The sequence below is a fragment of the Acinonyx jubatus genome, chromosome X (assembly GCF_027475565.1).
Source record: "Acinonyx jubatus isolate Ajub_Pintada_27869175 chromosome X, VMU_Ajub_asm_v1.0, whole genome shotgun sequence".
Classification (NCBI taxonomy): Eukaryota; Metazoa; Chordata; class Mammalia; order Carnivora; family Felidae; genus Acinonyx; species Acinonyx jubatus.
In genome coordinates, this window is record NC_069389.1 from 69151960 (window position 1) to 69171238 (window position 19279).

Consider the following 19279-nt stretch of genomic DNA (forward strand, 5'->3'; position numbering starts at 1 on the left):
CATTTAATGCACTCTCTATTAAAATACTATTAATATTTTTCACAGAGCTAGAACAAACAGTCCTAAAATTTGTATTGAACTACACAAAGACCCTGAATAATCAAAGCATTTGAAAAACAAAAGCAAAGCAGAAGGCATCATAATTCTGGACATCAAGTTGTATTACAAAGCTGTAGTCATAAAGACAGTATAGTACTGGCACAAAAACAGATACATAGATCAACGGAATAGAATAGGGGTTCCTGGGTGGCTCAGTTGGATAGGCGTCTGACTTCGGCTCAGGTCATGATCTCGGAGTTTGTGGGTTTGAGCCCCGCATCAGGCTCTGTGCTGATGGCTTGGAGCCTGGATCTTGCTTCAGATTCTGTGTTTCTCTCTCTCTCTCTCTCTCTGTCCCTCTACTGTTCGTACTCTGTCTCTCTCTCTCAAAAATAAATAAGCATTTTAAAAAATTTTTTTAAAAATCAATAGAACAGAATAGAAAATCCATATATGACCCCACAACTATATGGTCACTTAATCTTCAACAAAGCAAGAAAGAATATCCAGTGTATAAAAGACAGTCTCTTCAACAAATGGTGTTGGGAAAACTGGACAGCAACATGTGGAAGAAGGAAACTGGACAAATTTCTTACACTATACACAAAAATAAAGTCAAAATGGATGAAAGACCTAAATGTGAGAAAGGAAACCATTAAAATCCTAGAGGAGAACACAGGCAACAATCTCTTTGACATCAACCATAGCAACTTCTTACTAGATATGTCTCCTGACACGAGGGAAACAACTGCCAAAATAAACTTGGGACTTCATCAAAATCAAGACCTGCTGCACAATGAAGGGAACAATCAAAAAAACTGAAAGGCAACCTACAGAATGGGAGGTGATATTTGCAAATGACATATGTGAAGAAGGATTAGTATCCTAAATCTATGAATATCTTATAAAACTCAACACCCAAGAAATAATCCATTTAAGAAATGGGAAGAAATGAACATTTTTTTCCAAAGACACACAGATGGCCCAACATGGAAGGATACTCAACAACACACATCATTAGGGAAATACAAATAAAAACCACAATGAGATACCACCTCACACCTGTCAGAAAGGATAATTTTTTTTATTATATGAAATTTATTGTCAACTTAGTTTCCATACAACACCCAGTGCTCATCCCAAAAGATGCCCTCTTCAATGCCCATCACCTACCCTCCCCCGCACCCCCCCATCAACCCTCAGTTTGTTCTGTTTTTAAGAGTCTCTTATGCTTTGGCTCTCTCTCCCACTCTAACCTCGTTTTTATCTTTTTTTTTCCTTCCCCTCCCCCATGGGTTTCTGTTAAGTTTCTCAGGATCCACATAAGAGTGAAAACATATGGTATCTGTCTTTCTCTGTATGACTTATTTCACTTAGCATAACACTCTCCAGTTCCATCCACGTTGCTACAAAGGGCCATATTTCATGCTTTCTCATTGCCACGTAGTACTCCATTGTGTATATAAACCACAATTTCTTTATCCATTCATCAGTTGATGGATATCTAGGCTCTTTCCACAATTTGGCTATTGTTGAGAGTGCTGCTATAAACATTGGGGTAAAAGTGCCCCTATGCATCAGTACTCCTGTATCCCTTGGGTAAATTCCTAGCAGTGCTATTGCTGGGTCATAGGGTAGGTCTGTTTTTAACTTTTTGAGGAACCTCCACACTGTTTTCCAGAGTGGCTGCACCAGTTTGCATTCCCACCAACAGTGCAAGAGAGTTCCCGTTTCTCCACATCCTCTCCAGCATCTATAGTCTCCTGATTTGTTCATTTTGGCCACTCTGACTGGTGTGAGGTGATATCTGAGTGTGGTTTTGATTTGTATTTCCCTGATGAGGAGCGATGTTGAGCATCTTTTCATGTGCCTGTTGGCCATCTGGATGTCCAGAAAGGATAAAATTAAGAACACAAGAAACAACAGGTACTGGTGAAGATGTGGAGAAAGGGGAATCATCTTACATTGTTTATGGAATGGAAACTAGTGAAGCCACTCTGGAACAGTATGGAGGTTCCTCAAAATGTTAAAAATAGAACTACAATATGATCCACCTATTGTACTACTAGCTATTTACCCAAAGAATACAAAAATATTATTTTGAGGGGATACATGCCCCTTGACATATATAGCAGTATTATCAAGAATAGCAAATTTTGTATAGAGCCCCAAAGTCCATTGACAAATGAATCGGAAAAGATGTGGTATCTATACACACACACACACACACACACACACACACACACACACAGACACACAGCAATACTACTCAGTCATAAAAAAAGAATGAAATCTTGCCCTTTGCAGCAATGTGAATAGAACTCGAGGGTGTTATATTAAGCAAAATAAGTTAGTCAGACAAAAACAAATACCGTATGATTTTGCTCATATGTGAAATTTAAGAAAGAAAACAAACGGACCTAGAAAGGGAAAAAAGAGGAGAAAACCAGGAAACAGACTCTTAACTATAGAAAACAAACTGATGGTGACCAGAAGGGAGGTGGGTGAGAAGGATGGGTTAAATAGGTGATGGAGATTAAGTGAGCACTTGTTGTATGTAAGTGTTGAATCACTAAATTCTACACCTGAAACTAATATTACACTCTATATTAAGTAACTGGAGTTAAATAAAAGCTTGGGAAAAAAATAGAGTATTTATAGTCCCCTCCCCAAAAGAAATAAAATGCCAGGATCTTAACGATTATAATACAACAATTTTAATTTATATAATGAAATAAACCTTGATATTATTCATGTTCTAATCATACCTTTTAGATCTAGGAAAGTTTAGTGAGGAAAGTTCTAGACCTAGATGCATGAATTAGCAGATATTAGGCAACTCACTTAATCTCTTAGATTGCTCATCTGTAAAATGGGAGTCAGTCCACCTTTCTTACCTTTCATGAGGCTGCTGTAACATAAATGAGCTAACATATATGGAAAATATTTTATAAAATCTAAAAGACTAATCAAACATGAAATACTTATCAAATATAAGATACTGCTACACTTCACACAGGTCAAGAGACAACTCAAAATACACATACCTAGGTTTTTGAGATCACACATTGAAAGCTCTGTGGCCATAACCCCACAATATCATTGCCATTAGTGACATTAAAATTGAAGAACAGTAATACGACATGTGATTTGTGTATTTTCTATAGAATTGTTCATGCTCTACATTCAATCTATTTTAAACCAAATAAACCAAAGTGTATTTCATGAGGGAAGTAACGTGACAACCTTCAGTAAAAGTTCCACACCTACAAACTATGAAATAACATGACAATCAATTATACAGATAAGACAAAATAAGGCAACTTCTGATTACAGACCTTGATGATTACACTGTGGAAACAGCATAGCAAATTGATCTTGTCAATGGCTCTCTATTACATTTTGAATAAAGGGGTTTTCTACAGTGAATGAAATGTATTAATGCTTAACAATCTGGAAGATATGACAAAATACTTAAAGGTGTAAGTATAAAGAAATTCTTTGTGAATTTATCCTACATCCATAAATTTGTAAGTTTTAGTGTTCTCAACATCATTTTGTGAAATCCCTAGCACTATGGAAATCATATGCAATAAAAACACAATAGTGTCCTTACTCTCAATTAACAGTATTTTTGGACTTCTGCTAAAGTTGAATTTAATTCCTAACTAGAAGTTACAAAGACACCAGAAAATTTCCAAAATTCCACTTAATGCACCAATAAGCAAAATTCTGTTAATCAAAAAGAACTTATCGTTCCTCAAATTTAAAGCTTTATATTGTGGTTTGAAAAAAAAAAAAATTAAAAAGGACAATTCAACCTTTTGAAGAAAACTCCAGAATAAATTAATAACTCAAATTTATAAGTATTTAAAAGTTATAAGAACACCTTTGCCAGTTGTAAATGAATGTGGCTGGATTATAAACTCTCAATGCAAATGATGAGTGCAAAATGCTATTATGATTTTAACATATAGAGGAGAAAAAATCTGCCTTAGTTCTTATAAAACTGTTCAACATCAAAAAAGACTGCAGAAATGAAATCCAATGTCATTTATAAAATGTACAGCTTGTTGCAAAACTTTTAATTCTTTTACTTAGTTGTATGTGCTTTGTTCTAAGACCAATCATTTCTGATTTGCACAGTATATGTTAAACTGCTACTACCCAGCTGGTTATTCCTACAAATAATTGTTTAACAGTTACTAATAAAACTTACAAAAATCACACTATCCAAAAGTCATTGTTCCAGAAACTAGCACTTTAAAAAGCCACTATATTCAATTTTGAATTGCTACAATAAAATATATTGGTAGATACATTCCCCTACTCTTACCAACTTCAAATGTTAACACATATTGTAGAATATAGCTGAAATATCAACTTCTTGCAACATTTCTTCAGGAATAAAATTTCATAAAATGATGATGTATAGCAAGTACTACTGGTTGTATCCTCAGCAACCAATTAGTCTCTTCCTCCCTGTCAAAAGAGCCATAATTCTGTTCCAATATCAGGCAGAAGGTGCCCAGAACTAGGGAAAGGATCATGGCTGATTAAAGACAACTATACCAATTTACAGCCCTATGCTGGTGATTGAATTAGAAGTGAGCTGGTTATCTAGTTTTAGCCAATGAAACAAAGAACAGTGTACTGGGGGCTCTTGATGAAGACTCTCTAGTGTAATAATAATAATACTTTTGTCAGAAAAACTCTCCTCCTTCCCACAATGATTAGATCTTTTTACTGCATGAAAACCTGTTTAGAATTGTGGCAACCATTTTGTAACTCTATACAGAAAGCTAAGAGAAGGGCAGAGCAGCTACGCCAAAGCTATGATGTGATTAAGATGCTCAATTAGTGAGAAAACCTTCAAAAACAACCACAAAACAAGTAACAAAATGGCGATAAATACATATCTATCAATAATCACTTTGGAGGTAAATGAAATAAATGCTCCAATCAAAAGACATCGGGTAACATATTAGATAAAAAAACAAGACCCATCTATATGCTGCCTACAAGACTCGTTTACATGCACATTGAAAGTGAGGGGATGGAGAAACATTTAACATGCAAATGAATGTCAAAAGAAAGACAGGATAGCAATACTTATATTGGACAAGACAGACATTAAAACAAAGACTACAACAAGAGACAAAGGACACCATATAATTATAAAAAAGATAATCTAACAAAGGGATAATAACAATTTTAAATGTTTCTGCACCCAACAAAAAGCACCCAAATACAATAAAACAGTTAATAACAACCGTAAAGAAACTAATTGATGATAATACAATACTAGCAGGGGATTTTAACAAGCCACTTACATTGATGGACAGATTATCTAAACAGAAAGTCAACAAGGAAATGATGGCTTTGAATGACACACTAGACCAAATGGATTATACAGATATATTCATAACATTCCATCTTAAAACAGCAGAATACACATTCATTCATTTAATCTTAGAGAGAGAGCACCATCAGGGAGAGGGACAGAGGGAGAGAGAAAATCTCAAGCAGCCTCCACACTCAGCACATAGCCCAATGCAGGGTTTGATCCCATGACACAGGGCATGACCTGAGCTGAAAATCAAGAGTCGGACACTCAACTGACTGAGCCACCCAGGTGTCCCTACACATTATTTTAAAGTGCACATGAAACATTCTCGAAAACAGATCACATATTAGGCCACAAAACAGTGTTCTGACCACAACACTATGAAACTAGAAATTAACCAAAAGACAAAAAATTGAAACACCACAAATATCTGGAGGTTAAACAACATGCTCCTAAACAATAAATAGGTCAACCAGGAAATTAAAGAAGTAAAAATAAATAAATAAATAAATAAATAAATAAATAAATAAATGGAAACAAATGAAAATGAAGCCACAATGGTCCAAAACCTTTGTGATGCAGCAAAAGCAATTCTAAGAGGGAAGTATATAGCAATACAGGTCTACCTCCAGATGAAAGAAAACTCTCAAATAAGAACCAGTAGAAGATACTTTGAAAAAAATAATAAAATTTATAAACCTCTAGCCAGACTTATCAAAAAGAAAAGAGAAAGGACCCAAATTAGTAAAAATTACAAATGAGAGAGGAGATATAACAACCAATACCACAGAAATACAAACCGTAAGAGAATATTCTAAATGATGACATGCCAACAAATTGAAAAATCTACAGTGGAAAAATTCCTACAAACATATAACCTACCAAAACTGAAGAAGAAATAAAATATATGACCAGACCAATTACCACAATGAAATTCAATCAATAATCAAAAAACTCACAACAAATAAAAGTACATGGCCAGATGGCTTCACAGGTGAATTCTACCAAACAGTTAAAGAAGAGTTAACACCTATTCTTCTGAAAGTATTCTAAAAAACAGAAGAGGAAGTAAAACTTCCAAATTCATTCTTTGAGGACAGTATCACCCTGATACCAAAACCAGATAAAAACACCACAAAAAAAGAGAACTTCAGGTCAACATCTCTGATAAACATAGTTGCAAAAATCCTTGATAGCAAACCATATCCAACAATACATTTAAAAAATCATACACTACAATCAAGTGGGGTTTTTTCCTGTGATGCAAGGGTAGTTTAATATTTGCAAAACAATTAACATGACACATCATCACATCAATAGGAGGAAGAAAAAAAACATATGATAATTTTCAGAGATGATGAAAAACACATTTGACAAAGTACAACATCCATTCGTAATAAAAACCCTGAACAAAGTAAGTCTAGAGGGAACATACCTCAACAGGATAAAGGTATTATATGAAAAACCCAGAGCTAGTATCATCATACTCAATGGTGAAAAATTAAGAGCTTTTCCTGTAAGATCAGGAACAAGACAAGGAAGTCCATTCTCACCACTTTTATTCAGCATGGTACTGGAAGCTCTAGCCACAACAATAAGAAAATAAAAAGAAATAAAAGGCATTCAAATTGATAAGACAGAAGTAAAACTTTCACTAATTGCAAATGACATAGTAGTATACATAGAAAATACTAAAGACTTCACCAAATTATTGCTAGAATTGACAAATGAATTAAGTTGCACGATACAAAATCAATGCACAGAAATCTATCGCATTCCAATAATAATAAAGCAAAAATAATAATAACGAAGCAGCAGAAAGTGAAATTGAGAAAACAATCCCATTTACAATTGCACCAAGAACAATAAAATATCTAGGAACTTAATAAGGTGAAAGAACTGTACTCTGAAAACTATAAAACAATGATGAAAGAAATTTGAGACGATGCAAAGAAATGCAAAGACATTCCATGCTCATGGTCTGGAAGAACAAATATTATTAAAAATTCTGTACTACCCAAATCAATCTACAGATCTAATGCAATCCCCATAAAGAGCAACAGCATTTTTCACAGAACTAGAACAAACAGTCCTAAAATCTGTATGGAAGCACAAAAGAGCTCAAATAGCCAAAGCAATCTTGAAAAAGAAAAACAAAACTAGAAGTATCACAATTCCAAACTTCAAGTTATATTACAATGCTGTAGTATTCAAAATAGTATGGTACCGGCAAAAAAAATAGACACATAGGTCAATGGAACAGAATAGAAAGTCCAGAAACAAACCCACGATTATATGGTCAATTAATCTTCAACTAAGGATGAATGAATTTACAGTGGAGAAAAAAAACAATCTCTTTAACAAATGGTGCTGGGAAAACTAGACAGCAACATGCAAAAGAATAAAACTGAACCACTTTTTCCATCATACACAAAAATAAATTCAAAATGGATGAAAGACCTAACTGCATGACTAGAAACCATAAAAATCCTCTTAGAAGAGAGCATAGGCAGTAACTTCTCCAATATTGACCAAAGCAACATTTTTCTAGGTCTCCTAGAGGCAAGGGAAACAAAAGCAAAAATAAACTTAGGGACTACATCAAAATAAAAAGCTTCTGACAGAGAAGGAAACAACAAAATTAAAAGTCAACCTACAGAATGGGAGAAGATATTTGCAAATGGCATATCCAATAAATGGTCAGTATCCAAAATATACAAAGAACTTATAAAACTCAACAGCCCAAAAACAAATAATCCAATTAAAAAACGGGTAGAAGACATGAACAGACATTTCTCCAAAGACATACAGATGTCTAACAGACACATGAAAACATACTCAACATCACTCATAATCAGGGAAATGCAAATCAAAACTACAATGAGATACCACCTCACGCCTTTCAGAATGGCTGAAACCAAAAACACCAAAAACAAATGCTGGCAAGGACATGCAGAAAAAGAAACCTTCCTGCACTGTTGGTGGGAATGCAAACTGGTGCAGCCACTGTGGCAAACAGGATAGAGACTCATCAAAATGTTAAAAATAGAGCTACATTACACTCCAAGAATGGTACTGCTGAGTATTTACCCAAAAATACAAAAACACTAAATCAAAAGGATACATGCACCTCTATGTTTATACCAGCATTATTTTTTTTCAATATATGAAATTTGTTGCCAAAATGGTTTCCATACAACACCCAGTGCTCATCCCAAAAGGTGCCCTCCTCAATACCCATCACCCACCTTCCCCTCCCTCCCACCCCCTATCAATCCTCAGTTTGTTACCAGCATTATTTATAATAGCCAAATTATGGAAGCAGCCCATGGGTCCATGGATAGATGAATGGATAAAGAAGATGTGATGTAGATCTATAATGGAATATTATTCAGCCTCAAAAAAAGAATGATATCTTGCCATTTGCAACAACATGGATGGAGATAGAGACCAAAATGCTAAGCGAAATAAGTTAAGTCAGAGAAAGAGAAATACTTTATGATTTAACTCATATGTGGAATTTAAAAAAACAAAATAAATGAGCAAGTGAAAAGAAAAAAGAGAGACAAACCAATAAACAGTTTTAACTATAGAGAACAAATGGATGGTTACCAAGCTGGGAGGTGGGTGGCAGGACAGGTCAAATAGGTGATAGGGAGCAATGAACACACTTACCATGACAGCACTGAATATTGTATAGAATTGTTGAATCACTCTACTGTACACCTGAAACCAATATTACACTGTATATCAACTGGAATTTTTTTTTTTGAGACAGAGCGTGAGTGCACAAGAGCAGGGGAGGGAGGCAGAGAGGAAGACAGGGAGGGAGGGAGGGAGAGGGGAAGGAAGAGGGAGGGAGGGAGGGAGGGAGGGGGAGAGAGAGGGAAAGAGAGAGAAAGAGAGAGAGAGAATCCAAAACAGGCTCCACGCTCAGCACAGAGTCCGACACAGGGCTCTATCCCACGATGGTGAGGTCATGACCTGAGCTGAAATCAAGAGTACAATGCTCAAACAACTGAGCCACCCAGGTACTCCTAACTGGAACGTATTTTAAAGTTTTTATTTAAATTCCAGTTAACAGAGTATAATATTAGTTTCAGGGGTACAATATAGTACTTCATCACTTCCATACACCACCTGGTGTTCATCACAAGTGCATTCCTCAATCCCCATCACCTATTTAACAACCCCCCCCACTCACACCCCCACCCCCACCCCCACCCTGTCACCCACCACCTCTGCCACTCACCTTCCCTCAGGTAACCATCCCTTTGTTTTCTCTAGTTAAGTAATTGGAATTTAAATAAAAACTTTAAAAAATGCTCAACAAATTCTGCAATTTCTGCAATGACCAACCCTACTGACCAACCCACCTCCTCACCTCCCCACTTACTTATTCTTCTACATGTTTAAACCACTTTTAGTTGGGCACTGTGTCACTTGCAGCCTAAATCAAACTTATTCATACACAGTAATAAAAAACAGCTTCCTCTAAATTGTATTACAGGTGATTTTTCATTTTTAAAATTTATTCTTTTTCCTTATTGAGATTACTCAATTTTTGCGAGGAAACTCATGTTACTTATATAATTTTTAAGTTAAAATTTTAGAATCCAAACTAATAAAAGGAGAATTTTAGATTAATGTTAAAGTAGTATCTTTATTTTGTTACCAACTTGAGAGCTGGTTCATCTGAAAATCTAAGAGGAATGTTTTCATCCTGCTTTAACATTATCATGCCAGAAAAGGAGAAAAAATGTTCAATATTTGAAAACAAAAACAAGCAAAATAAAACAAAAACCAGGGCAGAAAAATACAAGTTACTGTCAATACCTCAGAATGATAAAATCTCTTCTTGCTAAAGAAATTACATGGCATTATGCAATTAACAGGCAACAATCCTTTATCTAAGAATTCTTTGGATTTGTGTTAACTAAGGTGGGGATTCCTGTCTTGTGCCTTTTCATCCTGTTGAATATTTAAAATAAGAAACAGTAGCTGCTTTTACTCCCTCATGTAAACTACAAAAACAACCCATGGTGTATAAACTACAGTCACAACTAAAGGATACTGGATTCACCCCTTACTTTGTAACACTGGGAGTTAGGCATTTTTAATTCCTCATTACAGATTTACTACTTTACTAAATAGTATTCTGGTAAAGTAAGGAAGTAAATGCACCTCTTTAGGTACTAGTCTTCACAAAGGAAATACTTTATTCACGTGATGCAATGGTTCTCTTGTTGTGTGTAAAATACAACATGAAAAAATGGAAACAAAACAAGCTTCTGAGTTAGACAGACATGGCTTCAAACCTTGGCTCTGCTATCTCTATCTCTCCCAGAGCTTCAGTTTATTCATCTGTGATATACACCAACATCTCATGCACATGGCTACACTATAGACTGAATGAAATGAAATAAGATATGTAAAGCACCAAGTTATAGCAGTTGCCACATAGACAATGTCCAATAAATGCTAGTTCTTTTTCAGTTCTTTTCCATAAACCAATTACATAATTACAAAATTTGCTTCAGTGAAAAAAAAATCTATGTATAGCAAAAGTATTTTTGGCTCAAACTGGATATTATCATACTTATTTCAAGCAGCATTCAGGATAATAAATCTCTGATGTAACAAAACAATCTGGATAGTTCTTGATGGACTGTGATATGTGGGCAAACGTTATGATAATACGTTTATCACTACAATTTCTATTTTAGTATTTAGACCAATTTTTCAATAACCAAAAGTACTAAATTTAACGTTCAAAAAAATCACTAAAACCTTTAAGGTTGAACACTTCAGAATTACTTCAGAAAACAAGTAAACTCAACAACAACAAAAAATAATGCAGTATCCTATATGTTTATATCAGAGGCTGGGGTTACTGACTCTCCATGTACTTTGAGGTATTTTCCAAGCAGTGGTGATGAGTTTGCACTGATTTATTTGCATCCTTGTCCTGGTCTTTTTGTAATCAAAAATTAAAAATCAAGAGACAACTGGTTATGGCTACAATACTGTTTATAGCCATGAGATATATATTCTATTCTCCCTTGACGAAATAACAAGTGGCATACGTGAGGATCTAATCATAGATTTTGGACTAATAACATCATCTCTATAAATTAGCTAACACATCTGGTCTAAAATCAGAAAACAAGTCATATGTCATTATTCATATTATTAAAAAGCTGTAGTTACATGATATTTTGGAAATTTAGCAAAATACTGAAAACAGTATTCTATATTATGTAGTGTATCAAGGACTGAAGTTTGACTTCTATTTGTTTGAAGCAACAAGCTATAATAAAATCTTGGTATGAATGACCAATAAAGTGTAGGAATTCTGATAACCTGTCATTTGATCAGATTGTGGATTTGATGTGCACATCTAGTGTACAAAACCAAGAAAATTAGCAAGTGAGAGATCCTAATGATTGACCACCATTAGGATAAAATTACAAAGCCATCAGGAAGTTATAACCTCCTTTCTGAAAAAAAAAATGCTCACTTAAGTGAGGCTAAGGATAAGTAGAAAACACAATTAACCTCAGGTATGTGGCTCTGTACAGAAAAACACATGACTCCCAATAGGAAATACTCTTTAAAAAAAGCCAATGAAGAGGAAGACATAAAACTGTTCCTTTTTGTAGAAGACATGACTGTGTATATAAAAATCCCAAGGGATCTCTAAAAAAAAAATCCCCAGAACTACTAAGTGAATTCAGCAAGATTTCAGGATTCAAATCAATGCATAAAAACCAACTGCATTTCTAAATACCAATAATGAACATATGAAAGCCAACATTAAAAAGACAATTCCACTTATAATTGCCCCACAGACAAGTAAATACTTAGGTATACAAGTAACAAAACATACACAGAATTGAGACTGTGACAATTACACAATTCTGTAGAAAGAAATCAAAGTTGACCTACATAACTGGAGAGACAAAACTTGTCAATGAAATAGAAAACTCAAAATAAAAAGGTATCAATGCCCCAAGCTGATTTAGCATTAATGCTATGCAATTCCAAAAAAATTCCAACAACATTTTCTAGACTTAGAAAAGCTTCTCAAATCATTTACATGGAAAGGCTCAAACTCTGGAATAGCTAAAACCATCTTGACAAAAAAGAATAAAATTTGGAGGAATTATTCTACCTGATTTTAAGTCCTAATATGTAGCTGCAGTAATCAAGACAATGGGGTACTGGTATGAGAAAAGACCTACAAGTCAATGGAATAGAACATAAAATCCACAAATAGACTCATCCAAGTACAGCCCACTGATTTTTGACAAATATGCACATTAATTCACTGGAGGAAAAACAGCCTTTACAACAAATGGCACAACTGGATAACCATATGTAAAACAAAAAAAATTAACATTGACCTAAACCTCAAACCTATACAAAAATTAACTCAAAGTATATCAAAGTATATTATGGACTTAAATGTAAAACATAAAACTATAAATTAAAAAAAAAATAAGAGAAAATCTTCGGGATCTATACCAAAGAAAAAAGTGATAAACTGAACCTCATCAAAATTTAAAACATTTCACCTGCAAAATACCCTGCTTAAAGAGCATGAAAGACAGGCTAAGATATGGGAGAAATATTTGCAAACTACATACCTAACAAAGGACACATATATAAAACATATAGAGAACTCTCAAAAACCCACAAGAAAAAGCCAATCAAATTACAAAATGAGCAAATGAGCAATCCTTATCAAAATAACACCATCATTCTTCACAGAGCTAGAACAAACAATCCTAAAATTTATATGGAACCAAAAAAAGACCCCAAATAGCCAAAGTAATCCTGAAAAAAGAAAACCGAAGCTGGAGGCATCACAATCCTGGACTTCAAGATGTATTAAATACAAAGCTGTAATCATCGGAAAGAGTGCAAATGTCCATCGATGGATGAATGGATAAAGAAAACGAAGTGTGTGTGTGTGTGTGTGTGTGTGTGTGTGTGTATATGCATATATATGTGTATGTGTATATACGCATATATGTATACATGTATGTATACATATATACGTATACATGTATACATACATGTATACATATATACGTATACACACACACACACAATGGAGTATTACTCAGCAATCAAAAAGAATGAAATGTTGCCATTGGCAACTACATGGAGGGAACTGGAGGCTATTATGCTAAGTGAAATTAGTCAGAGAAAGACAAAAATCATATGACCTCACTCATAGGAGGACTTTAGGAGACAAAAAAGATGAACATAAGGGAAGGGAAACAAAAATAATATAAAAACAGGCAGGGGGACAAAACAAAAGAGACTCATAAATACGGAGAACAAACTGAGGGTTGCTGGAGGGACTGTGGGAGAGGGGATCGGCTAAATGGGTAAGGGGCATTAAGGAATCTACTGAAATCATTGCTTCACTATATACTAATTTGGATGTAAATTTTAAAAAATAAAACATAAAGTTAAATCAAAAACAAACAAAAAAAATCAACCAAAAAAAAAAAAAGCTGTAGTCATCAAGACAGTATGGTAATTCACCTCACACCAGTCAGAGTGGCTACAATGAACAAATCAGGAGACTATAGATACTGGAGAGGAGGTGGAGAAACGGGAACCCTCTTGCACTGTTGGTGGGAATGCAAATTGGTGCAGCCGCTCTGGAAAACAGTGTGGAGGTTCCTCAAAAAATTAAAAATAGATCTATCCTATGACCCAGCAATAGCACTGCTAGGAATTTACCCAAGGGATACAGGAGTGCTGATGCATAGGGGCACTGGTACCCCAATGTTTACAGCAACTCTTTCAGCAATAGCCAAATTATGGAAAGAGCCTAAATGTCCATCAACTGATGAATGGATAAAGAAGTTGTGGTTTACATACACAATGGAATACTATGTGGCAATGAGAAAGAATGCAATCTGGCCTTTTGTAGCAACATGGATGGAACTGGAGAGTGTTATGCTGAGTGAAATAAGTCATACAGAGAAAGAGACACCATATGTTTTCATTCTTATGTGGATCCTGAGAAACTTAACAGAAGACCATGGGGGGAGGGGATGGAAAAAAAAATAAAACGCTAGAGAGGGAGGGAGCCAAAACATAAGAGACTCTTAAAACTGAGAATAAACTGAGGGTTGATGGGGGGTGGGAGGGAGAGGAAAGTGGGTGATGGGCATTGAGGGGGCACCTATTGGGATGAGCACTGGGTGTTGTGTGGAAACCAATTTGACAATAAATTTCATATTAAAAAAAAAAAGACAGTATGGTACTGGCACAAAAATACGCAATCAGATTAGTGGAACAGAATAGAGAACCCAGAAATAGACCCACAAACGTATGGCCAGCTAATCTTTGACAAAGCAGGAATGAATATTCAGTGGAATAAAGAGTCTCTTCAACAAATGGTCCTGGGAAAACTGGACAGTGACATGCAGAAGAATGAACCTGGACCACTTTCTTACACCATACACAAAAATAAACTCAAAATGGATGAAAGACCTAAACATAAGACAGGAAGCCATTAAATTCCTCAAGGAGAAAGCAGGCAAAAAACTCTTTGACCTAGGCCACAGCAACTTTTTACTCAACTCGTCTCCAGAGGTAAAGGAAACAAATACAAAAATGAACTACTGGGATCTCATCAAAATAAAAAGCTTCTGCCCAGTGAAGGAAACCATCAGCAAAACTAAAAGGCAACCGATGGAATGAGAGAAGATATTTGCAAATGACGTATCAGATAAAGGGTTAGTATCCAAAATCTATAAACTTATCAAACTCAACACCCAAAAACCAAATCCAGTGAAGAAATAGGCAAAAGACATGAATAGACACTTCTCCAACGAAGACATCCAGGTGGCCAACAAACACATGAAAAATGCTCAACATCACTCATCATCAGGGAAATACAAATTAAAACCACAATGAAATACCACCTTACTCCACTCAGAATGGCTAACATTAACAACTCAGGCAACAACAGATGTTGGCGACGATGTGGAGAAAGAGGATCTCTTTTGCACTGCTGGTGGGAATGCAAACTGGTGCAGCCACTCTGGAAAACAGTATGAAGGTACCTCAAAAAATTAAAATAGAACCACCCTATAACCCAGCAATTGCACTACTAGGTATTTATCCAAGGGATACAGGTATGCTGTTTCAGAAGGGCACATGTATCCCAATGTTTATGGCAGCACTATCAACAATGGCCAAAGTATGGAAAGAGCCCAAATGTCCATCAATGGATGAGTGGATAAAGAAAATGTGGATAAATAAAATGTACACACACACACACACACACACACACACACACACACAATGGAGTATTACTCAGCAATCAAAAAGAATGAAATCTTGACATTTGTAACTACGTGGATGGAACTAGAGGGTATTATGCTAAGCGAAATTAGAGAGACAGATATCATATGACTTCACTCATATGAGGACTTTTAAGATATGAAACAGATGAACATAAGGGAAAGGAAGCAAAAAAATATAAAAATGGGGACAAAACATAAGGCTCTTAAATACAGAGAACAAACAGAGGGTTGCTGGAGAGGTTGAGGGAGGAGGGGTGGGTTAAATGGGTAAGGGGCATTAAGGAATCTACTCCTGAAATTATTGTTGCACTATATGCTAACTAACTTGGATATAAATTAAAAAACAAATTATTTTTAAAAACTTAATAGAAAAAGAAAAAAAAAAAGACCTACCCTATGATCCAGCAATAGCACTATTGGTATTTACCCAAAGAACACAAAAACCATAATTCAAATAAATACATACACCCCTATGGTTATAGCAGCATCATTTACCATAGTCAATACATGGAAATGGCCCAAGTGTCCATCAACTGATATATACAAGGAATATTATTCAGACATAAAAAAAATATGAAATCTTGCCCTCTCCAATGACATGGATGGAGCTAAAGAGTAAAATGTTAAGCAAAATAAGTCAGTGAGAGATAGACAAAATACCATCATGATTTCACTCATATGTGGAATTTAAGAAAAAAAAAAAGCAAATGAGCAAAGGGAAAAAAATTAGACAAACCAAGAAACAGAGTCTTAACTATAGAGAACTGATGGTTAATTACCAGAAGAGAGGTGTGTGCAAGGATGGGTTAAATAGGTGATAGGGATTAAGGAGTGCCCTTGTCATGATGAGCACCCAATGATGTACATATAGAATTGCTGAATCACTATATTTTACACTTGAAACTCATATAATAGTGTATATTAACAAACCGGAAAATAAAAACTTAAAAAAAATAATGAATTCTCACTTAGAAAGAGACACTTAAAATATGACTTCCCAATATTCTCTCCTGATTTTCAAAAATGTCTCCAAATGTCATGACCAGTCATTCTGATTTTAATTCAAAATTATAATTGTCCATTTTGCTACACTAAGTATTATCTAAGAATAGTGCTGTGTATTTCCCATTTTGCTATGATAAATATTACCTTTTATTTTAGTTTATTTATTTTGAAAGAGAGAGAGACAGAGAAAGTACATGCATATGAGCAGGGGAGGGGCAGAGAGAAGAGAGAAAGAATCCCAAGCAGGCTCCATGCTTTCGGCACAGAGCCCAACATGGGGCTCAATCTCACAAATCGTGATAGCATGACCTGAGCTGAAATCAGAGTCGGATGCTTAACTGACTGAGCCACCCAGGCGCCCTACACTGAATATTATCTAAGAAGAGTTAGAAGAACACTGGAGTAGAATTAAATTATCCTGGGTTTTAAACTTGAGCTCTACCACTATCTAGCCTATGTGTGGCCTTTTTCAAGCCATGTGACCTTAAATGAATCTCTTTTAGCTACACTGGGGATTCTGTAAAAGCTGCAACTAGTACTATGTGCTCTATCCCAGCACAGGACTGTTGTAAGACACAAGTCATTAATGTAGGATGTTATTATCATAATCATCATCTAAGCAGAGAAAACTGAAAGTTCTATTTTAAAAAAGGAAACCATCATATCAATTCGACTTTTAGCAACCAATGTCAGTCATATGTTGGCTTCTTTTGAATACATGTGAATTAAGAAGTCATTAACTCAGTTTACCCTAAATTAATACTTTTCATACCTGGCATAACAAAATACTTCCACATGTTGAATGGTTTTGTCCTTCCTGCTAAGAGCAATAGCTTCTTCATTTTCAAGAATGTGCTCTTGCCATGCTGGATTTTCATTCACAATGTCACTGTTTTCCTAAACAAAATACAGATGAGAAATTTTAATTAAATTGAGCAATGTGATCCTCTACTTTTCTGTAAAACTGTATATCTTTCTAAATTAATGCTTTCCCTTTGATCCCATCAAAATTCTGAAGTGACTCTAGCATAGTGTACCATGTCAAAGGAAGGAGAAGAAAATTGTGTAAAAAACCTATCCTATCAAAACCTAGCTCTTGTTTACAGATTTGTATCAGGATATCTGACATTTTGATGCAGTCATTGGACATTGGATGTGCCTGTTTTGACATTGTTTAAGAACTAGAACAACTAACCCTCTATCTGCTGAAAATCAAGTGTGTCTGTTGTACATTTTACTTGTTAATAATAAAGTTTTTGCATTTTGTTGTCCAAACAGCAGGCTCACAATTACTTCATTCTACTTACTTTTATGTCTTTGAAGGTTAGTCACTAGTCATGTCAAATTTTGATTGTATGCAAAAGTATTTTTGAAAAGTATTCAGCTCACTATAACTAAGATCTGTATAATAAGTGACTCTAAATATATTTTTAATTTTTTTTTTAATTTTTATTCATTTTTTTGAGAGAGAGAGAGAGAGAGAGAAAGAGAGAGAGAGAGAGAGACCGAGCATGAATGGGGGAGGGGCAGAGAGAGAGATGGAGACACAAAATCTGAAGCAAGCTCCAGGCTCTGAGCTGATATCTCATAGAGGCTCAAACCCACGAAATGTGAGATTGGGACCTGAGCAGGAGTCGGATGCTTAACCAACTGGGCCACCCAGGCCCCCTCTAAATATTTTATATTCATAAAGACAATAGAAACAATAATGTATAATAATGTATGTAAATTGTAATGGTTGGAAGTGGCCCTACAAATTTTCAATAATTCCTAACTACATTTTATGGACCTAAATTGTATGTACAGCAATATTTGAATACAGGAGATTTTTGGAAATGTCAAGATATGCCTTTTCCAAATGTCAAGAATCAATTTTTAACCTGTTTAAAATTTTAAACTATTTGGCACATATCTTGTCAGAGAAATTTTTTTAATGTATTATATATTCTCAAAGAACTAGTAGTGAAATATAACTATAATATCCTTGAAGTAAATTCAACTCAGAAAATTTCTAAACAGATTTCATAAAGTAGTATAATAATTATCTTAAAAGATATTTTTGTCCTGAATTTCACATTTTAAACTGAAGAAAAGTAGGGTAGACATTTTTTATTATAACTGTTATTATTAGTGTTAAAATCCCAATATAGGTAGAGAGGAGGTAAAACATAGAACTCTGAATGTGTAGACATAGGGGTTACCAGTCTGAAGAAAAGACAGTGGAGCCGGGGACAAAGAGCAAAGAAGGAAAGGATATGGTGAGAGAGTCAAGATGCTGAGCACCAAAATAAAAGAAATGTCTACAAAAATATTTTTATTTTAATAAATCTAACCTATTAGCAAAACTCATTTTATAAAATTCCCTTCACTCACTAGATATTTTCCATTCAGACAACTGAGGTACTTTTGTTGTCTTTGTTGTGAGCATCTAGACTAAATTTTTTCATGGAAGTACTATTATTGCTAAATATACTAAATAAGATGACCCACATTTGTACATACTTCCTAATAAGAATAAGGTTCAAAATAGGGTTTCTGATCAACACAAATA

The 19279-nt window shown here is 34.9% G+C and overlaps 1 protein-coding gene across 2 annotated transcripts in view; it reads right to left on the reverse strand.

Annotated features, from left to right (window-relative positions):
• The window catches only part of CHM (CHM Rab escort protein), a 251299-nt gene that overhangs the window by 173103 nt on the left and 58917 nt on the right, over positions 1-19279 (reverse strand). For both annotated transcript variants that reach the window (XM_027053772.2, XM_027053771.2), the window contains exon 4: positions 17501-17625. In XM_027053772.2, the coding sequence (XP_026909573.1) occupies positions 17501-17625 (125 nt within the window). The remainder of the gene's footprint in view (positions 1-17500; positions 17626-19279) is intronic.